General features: G+C 44.6%; 1 protein-coding gene and 1 long non-coding RNA gene across 4 annotated transcripts in view; one reads left to right on the plus strand and one right to left on the minus strand.

Moving 5' to 3' along the window:
* SEC13 (SEC13 homolog, nuclear pore and COPII component) overlaps window positions 1–8,110 on the plus strand; it is a 54,315-nt gene extending 46,205 nt beyond the window's left edge. For both annotated transcript variants that reach the window (XM_027093833.1, XM_027093834.1), the window contains one exon: window positions 7,654–8,110. In XM_027093833.1, the coding sequence (XP_026949634.1) occupies window positions 7,654–7,767 (114 nt within the window). In that variant the 3' untranslated portion in view covers window positions 7,768–8,110. The remainder of the gene's footprint in view (window positions 1–7,653) is intronic.
* LOC113613245 (uncharacterized) lies at window positions 6,188–7,735 on the minus strand. 2 transcript variants are annotated; one of them, XR_003430130.1, is made up of 4 exons: window positions 7,626–7,735; window positions 7,283–7,488; window positions 6,993–7,105; window positions 6,188–6,655 (listed from the first exon to the last, which is right to left on the minus strand). It is a non-coding gene; the product is annotated as an uncharacterized LOC113613245 (long non-coding RNA). The 2 variants fall into 2 exon arrangements; XR_003430129.1 differs by having other exon boundaries at window positions 7,283–7,654.
* Window positions 8,111–10,211: the final 2,101 nt, after the last annotated feature.

Consider the following 10,211-nt stretch of genomic DNA (forward strand, 5'->3'; position numbering starts at 1 on the left):
ATGCCCAGGAGTGGGATTGCTGGATCATATTGGTAGCTCTGTTTTTACTTTTTTGAGGAACGTCCATACTGTTTTCCATAGTGGCTGCACCAGTTTACGTTCCCGCTGTCAGTGTAGGAGTGATCCCTTCTCTCCACGCCCTCTCCAGCATTTGTTATTTGTAGCCTTTTTGATGGTGGCCATTCTGATTGGTGTGACGTGGTACCTCACACCTACCTCACTGTAGTTTTGATTTGCACTTAGCGTAGTGTCTTCATCTGTGTTGTAGATCACCTATGGTGTAGCGTATGTCATAGTTTCTTCCTTTTGAAAGCTGAATAATATTCCATTGTGCCACATGTTATTTATCCATTCTCTGTTGATGGACACTGGGGCGCTTCCACCTTTTGGCTATTGTGAATAATGCTGCAGTGCACATGGGTGTGCAAGTAATATCTCTTCAAGACCCTCTGCAGACAGCTTTTACCCAGCCTAGGGTCCCTTTTGGGTTCAGTGGTCCCAGAAAGATCCATCAGGCCCTATCTAAAAGCCATAGAATTTGAGCTGGAATGACCCTCAAAGGATAGCTAATCCAGCCCTATTTCTAGTGAGTGCCAATATCAGGACTAGTACCCAGGTGTGGTGGCACCCAGGACAGGCCACTGTACCCTGACTGCCCTCAGTAGTGTTTACAAATCAATGGGCAAGTACCTGGTTGCACGTTCCACGTTTTGGGGTTTGCTGTTTCTGTGCTTCTTACTCTTCCTCATAAGCCTGTTTCCCACAAAGAGCTCAGCGCTATTGCTGTCTTTATAGCATTCCTTCGCTGAAGGACTTAGTATGATTTCACTTCAGAGCATTCTACACAGTGCATGCTTAGTGAATAGTCTATCCCTAAGGCAGCAGTTCTTAGAATCACTTTTTTTATCAAGTTAATGTACATAGTTTTAGGTAGTTTTTATTTGGTTTTTTGTTTGTTTTTTGGCTGCCTTTGGTCTTCGTTGCGGCGAGCGGGGGCTAGTCTTCGTTGAGGTGCGTGGACTTCTTATTGCGGTGGCTTCTCGTTGCGGAGCATGGGCTTTAGGCATGCATGTGGGCTCAGTAGTTGTGGCTCCCGGGCTGTAGAGCACAGGCTCAGTAGTTGTGGCGCACGGGCTTAGTTGCTCCGCAGCATGTGGGATCCTCCCGGGCCAGGGCTCGAACCCGTGTCCCCTGCACTGGCAGGCAGATTCCCAACCACTGTACCACCAGGGAAGTCCCTATGATTTTTTTTTTAATGCAGTCTAATTGTCCCTGTACGGAGGCAAACCTTTTCAACTTGTAGCTGCTGCTTCTGCCGTTTACTTCAGTGTATAAATAACATACCTATTAATCTGTTGTCTTCCTCTACCATGGTTCTCAAACTTTAGCATTGCTAAACTTGTTAAAACAGATTACCCACCCCACCCCTAGAGCTTCTGAACCAGTGGATCTGGGCTGGGACCCCAAAATTTGCATTTTTAACAAGTTTCCAGATGCTCCACACACACTGGTCTGGGACCACGTTTTGAGAACCACTCTAACACCCCATAACCTCTCACTGGAGCTCTGTCAATTTGGTTAAACGGCATCCATGTTTACATTATTATTATTGCCAATATTTCATGTTACATCATTATTCACAGCATTGCCCCTCAGTTACTGTTATTCATATGCTTTTTGTTTAATCTTTTCTTCCAGTTTTAGTGATATAATTGATATACATCACTGTATAAGTTAACAGTGTACAGCATAATGGTTTTGACTTGCATGTACTGTTAAATGATTACCGCTATAAATTTAGTTAGCATCCATCATCTCATATAGATATAATAGAGAAAAAAATTACTTTCCTTGTGATGTTACCTCTTAGGATCTACTCAGTAGTTTTCATATATATTATACATGTGTTAGCTGTAGTCATCGTGCTGTACATTACCTACCAGTACTTATTTATCATGCAACTGGAAGTTTGTCATGCAAATCGAGTTTTGACCACCTTCCTCCTATTCCCCCTCCCCCACACACTGCCTCTGATAATCAGGAATCTGATACCTTTTTCTGTGTTTGGTTTTTTGGTTTTAGATTACACATCCAAGTGAGATAGTACAGTTGTCTTTCACTGTCTTACTCTTTTCACTGAGCATAATGCCCTCAAGGTCCATATATGTTGTCACAAATATCAAATATTCTTTGTTTTCTATGGCTTAATAATACTCCATTTTATGTGTGTGTGTGTATATTTATATATAAATACAACTTAATTATTCACCCCTCTGTTGATGGTCAGTTAGGCTGTTTCCATGTATTGCTAATTGTAAATACTGCTGTTATGAACTTGGGGGGTCAAATGTCTTTTCAAGTTAGTGGGGTTTTTTGTTTTTTGGGGTTTTTTTTTTTGTTTTTAACATCTTTATTAGGGTATAATTGCTTTACAATGGTGTGTTAGTTTCTGCCTTATAACAAAGTGAATCAGTTATACATATACATGTTTCCATATCTCTTCCCTCTTGCCTCTCCCTCCCTCCCACCCCTCCAGGCGGTCACAAAGCACTGAGCTGATCTCCCTGTGCTATGTGGCTGCTTCCCACTAGCTATCTACCTTACGTTTGTTAGTGTATATATGTCCATGCCTCTCTCTTGCCCTGTCACAGCTCACCCTTCCCCCTCCCCATATCCTCAAAAGTTAGTGTTTCATTTCCTTTGGATTTATACCCAGAAGTGGAATTGCTGGATCATATGGCGGTTCTATTTTTAATTTTTTTTAGTTTGTTTTATTGAAGTATGGTTTATTTACAATGTTGTATTAATTTCTGCTTTACAGCAAAGTGATTCATTTACACATATATACATGTTCTTCTTCGTATTCCTTTCCATTATGGTTTATCACATGATATTGAATATACTGCCATGTACTATACAGTAGGACCTTGTTGTTTGTGCATTCTATATATAATACTTTGCATTTCCTAATCCCAGACTCCCAATAGATCCCTCCCACACCCCCCATCCAGCTTGGCAACTCCAGCTTGGCAACCAGAAGTCTGTTCTCTAAGTCTTGGAGTCTGTTTCATAGGTAATTTGTCATATTTTGTTTCACATGTAAGTGATATCATATGGTATTTGTCTTTCTCATCATGACTTACATCACTTGATATATCTACGTCCACCCATGTTGGTAGAAGTGACATTATATTGTTCTTTTTTATAATAATAATACCATTGTATATATGTAGCACATATTCTTTACCCATTCTTCTGTCAGTGGACATTTAGGTTGTTTCCATGTCTTGCCTATTCTAAATAGTGCTGCTATGAACATAGGGGTGCATGTACTTTTTCCAGTTATACTTTTATCTACCTATGTGGCAAGGAGTGGGACTGCCGAATTATATGGTAGCTGTGTGTTTACTGTTTGAGGAACCTCCATTCTCTTCTCCATAGTAGTTATTACCAGATCACAGCCCCACCAAAAACATAGGAGGGCTCCCTTTCCTCCATGCCCTCTGCTACATTTATTGTTTGTAGACTTTTTGTTCATGGCATTTTGAGTGGTGTGAAGTGATGCCTCCTTGCAGTTTTGATTTCCAGTTTTCTAATATTAGGAATGTTCAGCATCTTTTCATGTGCCTCTCTTTTTAACACTATGAGTAAAATGTACCTCTGGATATTGGCCTCCTAAAACTGGGCCCTGTTTTGAATTCCTTTCCTATTACCTGCTCCTGGGCATTTCGTGACAGCAGGGGTCTTTACAGGCTCACAGGCTTTGAGAATATGAAGTTCCCCTGAGCACCTGCTTTAAAGTTGTTGTTACTGGAAACGGCCAAAAGGCGGCAGGATCTTTTCATGCCCAGCTCTGGTTACACCTGCATGTACAGCCTAAGGGGAAGTCGTGTTCCTGGGTTGTGAGTTAGTGGAATGTGTCAGCACAAACACCCAAGGGCTTGTATCTCATTACTTCATTTCCCCCCTCCCAGACAGGTCCTAACCCCTGCAAAACCCCAGTGCTGAGGGTGCTGTCCTACATGGGTGGGGTGACCCTAATGAAGGCAGCTGAAGGTGGGAAGGCCACCACCAGCAGACGTGGAGGCTAGGAGACTATTCAGAGCTCTTCCTGGCCAGAGGGTCCACCATCCTCTGGGTGCACTAGGTTGGCTTTAGCTGCGGGGGCGGGGGGGGGTCTGCCTGGATCTGGAGATTGTGGTGACATCCCCAGGGGACCAGACACTCCAGGTCCAAGGCGGGCTCATTTGCTGGTACATCCTCCCCAGCTCCCTCAGGCCCAGAACACTCCAGCCTTGTGTTGCTGGCTGCCCAGGCTCCAGGGGTGTGACAGTAGCCCAGGTTCCCCAAGCCAACACGGAATAGAGGAGGCATTTTTCTCTTTTTATTGTATTTTCTTTTTACTTCTGATTTTAGTTTGGAGTGTTGTACATTTACAGTGTTGTTTTTGTTTCCGGTGTACAGTGACGTGTTTCAGTTATGCAGATACATATATCTGTTCTCTCTCGGATTCTGTTCCCCTATTGGTTGTGACAGATTGTTGAGTAGAGTTCCTTGTGCTCCACAGAAAGTCCTTGTTGATTATCCATTTTATAAATATTAGTGTGTACAGGTTAATCCCAACCATGGCATTTGTCCCTCCCCCCATACTTTCCCCCTTGGTAACCCTAAGTTTCTTTTCTACGTCTGTGAGTCTGTTTCTGTGTTGTACGTTAGTTCACGCCTATCAATTTTTAGATTCCACCTCTTCATGAAATCTTATCTGTTCTTCTCTGACTTGCTTCACTTAGTATGGTCTCTAGGTCCCTCCACCTTGCTGCCAATGGCATTATTTTTCTTTTTTATGCCTGAGTGTCCATTCTATTGTATATATGTACCACGTGTTCTCTCTCCATCCGCCTGTGGATGCAGATTGTGGTTGCTTCCGAACCTTGAGTGTTGTAGGTCTTGCTGTAGTCAGTGAATGTGCAAGTGTTGGCTTTCCAAGTATGGTTATCTGCAGACGTGTGCCCAGCAGTGGGCTTGCTGGATCATATGGTAGCTCTGTTTGTGGTGGTTTAAGGAATCTCTGTAGTGTTCTCCATAGTGGCTCTACAAATTTACATTCCCCCCAGTGGTGTAGGAGGGTTCCCTTTTCTCTTTGGCCTCTCCAGCATTTATTGTTTGCAGACTTTTTGATGATGGCCATTCTGACAGGTGTGAGGTGATAGCTTGTTGGAGTTTGATGTCTCTAGTGATTAGTGATGTTGAGCATCTTTTGTTTTTTGGCATTCTGTATGTCTTCTTTGGAAAAATGTGTATTTAGATTTTCCACCCATATTTGGATTAGGTTGTTTTCTTGATCTTGAGCTGCATGTATATTTTGGAGATTAATCTTTTGTCTGTTTCATTTGCAAATATTTTCTCCCATTCTGAGGGTTGTCTTTTTGTCTTGTTTATGGTTTGATTTGCTGTGCAAAGTCTTAAGTTTCATTAGGTCCCATTGTTTGTTTTTATTTCCATTACTCTAGGAGGTGGGTCAAAAAGGATCTTGCTGTGATTTATGTCATAGAGTGTTCTGCCTTGTTTTCCTCTAAGAGTTTGATAGTGTTTGGCCTTACATTTAGGTATTTAATCCATTTTGAGTTTCTTTTTGTGTATGGTGTTAGGAAGTGTTCTAATTTCCTTCTTTTACATATAGCTGTCCAGTTTTCCCAGCCCACTTACTGAAGAGACTGTCTTTTCCCCATTGTACATCCTTTGCCTCCTTTGTCATACATTAGCTGACCATAGGTGCGTGGGTTTATCTCTTGGCTTTCTATCCTGTACAGTTGATCTATATTTCTGTTTTTGTACCAGTACCATACTCTCTTGCTTACTGTATAGCTTTGTAGTATACTTTGAAGTTGGGGGGCCTGATTCCTCCAGCTGTTTTTCTTTCTCAAGATTGCTATGGCTATTCAGAGTGTTTTGTGTTTCCATACAAATTGTAAAGTTTTTTGTTCTAGTTCTGTGAAAAATGCCATTGGTAGTTTGATAGGGATTGCATTGAATCTGTAGATTGCTTTGCGTAGTATAGTCATTTTTACAATGTTGATTCTTCCAATCCAAGAACCTGGTATATCTCTCCATCTGTTTGTATCATCTTTAATTTCTTTCATCAGTGTCTTTTATAGTTTTCTGCATACAGGTCTGTTGCCTCCTTTGGTAGGTTTATTCCTGGGTATTTTATTCTTTTTGTTTGAGTGGTAAATGGGAGTCTGCTTAATTTCTCTGATTTTTCATTGTTAGTTTATAGGCATGCAAGAGATTGGAAGTGGGCTTCTTGACAGTGGGCCCTGTTTTGAATTCTTTTTCGAAGAATTCATTGTACCTCTGGAAGTGTGCAGATACAGTTCTTCACTAGTCAGCTCAATTTGGGTTTCTGGCTTTCTCTCCTATGGGTGAAAGGACCTGCTGTTAAGTTCTGTTTTGGCTTGAGGCACTTTTTTCCACTCTGAATATGCCACTGGCTGAGATCAGGTAGGACAGCTGGTTTCTTTCCCTGCACCCGTGAGGCTGGAGCATCGGCTTCACAGCTGCCTGGATTCTCTGGTCAGGCTTGCTAGACAGTCAGGATGGCTACTCGACTCAGCAGTAGGTGAGGCTGGAATTACCTTCCTTGCCCTGGCAGTACCTAGCAGAATGGGATCAGAGAATGCACGGCTTATTTTAGGGGGAGCTGAAGAGTCAAGAGTGTGCACTGAATTCCTGATCAGGTGAGGCCACTAGATTTGCTATGCAGACAGTGAATGCCACTGGCAGTGCTTTCCATTCCCGTGTTACCTTAAGCAGGGTTGTTGACCGGCTATGTGGCTTCACTGGTTGGGCAGTCCAAAGGCTGTATTCAATAGCAAGTGCAGCTGTGGACTGGTGTGCTTTCCAGGGAAGCAGCTTTAAGGTTACTAATGCTTTGTTTGTGGTCTGGACTGTAGCCTACCTGTGCCCCAGCTTCCCTGTCAGAACAGACTCACTTGGGCCCTGCAGGTAGGGACTCAGGCTGTGGAGATCTGAGTGCTGGTTGTTGGAAGCCCTCTGGTCACAATCCGATTCTCAGCAGCTGGGCCTCACAGATTCAGCTGCGATCCTGGTGGAGCAAAACCAGAGTATCAGCACCTGCAAAGTGATGAGCACAATGCAGTGGGAGGGGGGAACAGGTGCTGGATGTCACTGGAGGGGCCAGAGCCTCAGGGGAGGCCGCTCCCTGTGGTACTGTGCCAGCCCCTGGAAGGGATGCTGGGATCAACGTGTGGCCCCTTCTTACCTTCAAACAGAGTCGGTCTCAGTGTCCATAGTGCAGGGCACTTCAGCCTCACTGCTGTGTTGTAGGATTTGTTCATGGTGTGTCTCTATGAATAGCTGTTCTTCTTTTGAGGGAAAGTGAAGCCGTGAACAAGTTGTGTCACCATCTTTATGACATCACTCTCCATACTCCTCCTTTCTTACTCTGTGTGGATACTTTTTCCTTTACTTCCATTTTGGTGGGATTTCAGTGGGGGGAACCAAAGTGCGTGCTCTCTTTACCCACAAGACTGTGAGCTGTAGTTCTTGCTGGAGATCTTTGCCCTCTTTAGAGAACCCAGGGAGGTAAGGGCAGGGATACATACCTGTAACGATGTGTGTGCTGGCTTGCAGGTGACCCTGTGGAAGGAGTCGGTTGACGGGCAGTGGGTGTGCATCAGTGATGTCAACAAGGGCCAGGGTTCTGTGTCCACTTCAGTCACAGAGGGTCAGCAGAATGAGCAGTGACAAGACAGGCACAGCCTGTTCTCTACCTGCTGCCTCCAGGACTGCCCCTTCGTGGGCCAACTGACCACACAGCTGGGAGGAAGAACACCCAGCTCCCACAAGATCACTTTCCTGGGAGTCGTTAAGAAATGCACCCAGATTATCATCTGCCTTAACATGATTTGATATGGTTTGTAATTTACTGTCCACCTGAACACACACTTGTTCTGAGGGAAAAACAACCATCAGCTCTATTATTTTAAGATATTGTTGGTCATTTTTATGTACCTTTTAGGTTCAGACATCATTTGGGGGGGTGGGGAATTGTTTCCAAAGTAATTAAATAAACTTGTATTGCTTATAATTCTTCCTGCATTTTTCTAACCCCTCCTTACAAAGCTCGTTTTACCTCTTGCTGGTTAGTGTCCTAGAACAGCATTACCAAGACCCAGGTCCCTATGGGCCTAGCTGAGTCCTGCCCACAGAGCTGATCTGTCACTGTGTAAGTCCTTGTGACTCAGTCTATGCTGAAGGCACCATACAAAGCTACACTTGGCCTTCAGGGATGGGACTGCAGCCCCCAGCTCTGCTACTTATCCTGAGGCTAATAAAGTCTGCCCTGCACATACAGTGGAGTATCAACCATATCCCAAGAGTTTACAAGACTGAAGAGGAAAGCAGGCACAATTCACCTGGTTTTCTGCCGTCAGTGGAAGGAGCAGCTCACCAACACTGAAACAAGGATCACATCCAAGGGGAGGCCCTGGGACCCTGAAGTGAAACAGCAGGTCACGGCAGTAGCTGAGACCTGTATGAGTGGCATGAACTTGGAGCTTTCACACGTGAAGCAGCACAGCAAACCTGTGTAGGAACAAACCCCCAACTTACTGGTGAGGAAACTGGCAAGAAGGTCAAGAGCTGCCCTGGGCTGTCCACCGCCATGTGCCAGAGGCAGGGTTGGCATCCTAATCAGTCTCAGCTCAGAAATCGGAACTCTCAAGGCTGGAATCCAGGACCTGCTGCTGGGGCTCCTCAGCCGTAATCGGGGAGTGGAGCTCACGCCGGGCCTTTATGTGCGCACACACCAATGAAAGGGCAGGCCGCTCACTGCAGGAGGTTCTGTGCACAGCTAAGTGTGGACCCCTCTTCTGCCTGTTCTTTGTCCATTTTTCAGCAGCAGAATCCCTGTTGTGAAATAAATCTTACATCATAACATATAAAATTGGAAAAAGTGCAACTACATTGGTTCAAGTGAGGAAAGAGGGCCTGCCCACAAGACCTCCTCCCAAGGCATTCCGCAAAATCCTAGCCTGCACAGAACAATAGGAAAATTGCTACTCCCTCCCTAACATTATTCAGATGCGAAAAGAAAGGCCAAGGAATCACCTTTGCTCGGGCTTCTCAATGGACACAAATTACACTGAATTCTAGTTAGCTCTACGTATCTGCCTTCCTTAACAAGCTCCGTGCTCCCAAGGGCAGGCCTGGTCCTCCTTACAGTGCCATATACAGATGATTAATGAGAAGGGACTGGTCCCATGTCTCACAGTGGGTTAGTGATAGCTTCTTGGGCTCCTGGCCATAGGCTGTGTTTATAGCTTACACCATCCCATCGAATAATCTGGAAGTAAATGAAATTACCACTGTCAACAGTTTATGCTTAGGGTGGTAACACGTTAGCCATTCCTGGGGTAAGGGAGATACCTCCAATTTTTTACAACAAAACAGGCCAACCAAATGCAATGCCATGTTGTGTCCATCTTCAGGGCAGTTGCCAAGCCCAAATGAGAGGAATGTAAGGGTAATTTAAAAGATATACAGAGAATTCTAGTTAGGGCAAGATGGCAGTAGCAGCCACACTGATTTTCAATCCTCTCACAAAAGCAAAGCAACTAGGATAGCAAAAGAAACCCCTGGGCTTTTGACATTAAGGTAGCCCCTCAAACTCTGAATCATCAAGGAGCAGGGCCAACCATTCATAAGGGGGAGATTTCCACTTCCACACAGGAAGGATTCACAGCTCCAAGAGTTTCCCTCAAGCCATTAACAACTCGAAAAACACAAAATCCATGAAACAACTGCTTTCCGATGTAGGACAACAGGCAGTGTTTGGAAGAAGAGGAAAAAGTGGGTGTGGGAAAGGGAGCACCACAATGGCCGCAGCTTTCTTCCTGGAGGCAGTTCCCAGGAAAGGGCAGGGAAATTGAATCCAGAGCAGCCTCACTGAGTTAAAAAGACAGATGAGAGTTCAGAAAGGCAAAGGTAGCATTTACACAGCAGAGTACTAGAGAAGAGCGAGCTGCTCAGAGATAGCCAGCTCCTCGGACCTGCAGGAGGGTCTCCTAGACTTTTGACCAAGTACTAACCTGCTTACGGGAAGGGTCAAACTCTCGTGACCAAAGAGCAGTGGGCCAAGCAATTCCTGGAACTCAACAGAGGGCGAGTAGTTCACGTTCCCAAGAACC

Source organism: Aethalodelphis obliquidens, unplaced genomic scaffold (genome assembly GCF_003676395.1).
Source record: "Aethalodelphis obliquidens isolate GAN/ISIS:26980383/991018 unplaced genomic scaffold, ASM367639v1 scaffold86, whole genome shotgun sequence".
Lineage (NCBI taxonomy): Eukaryota > Metazoa > Chordata > Mammalia > Artiodactyla > Delphinidae > Aethalodelphis > Aethalodelphis obliquidens.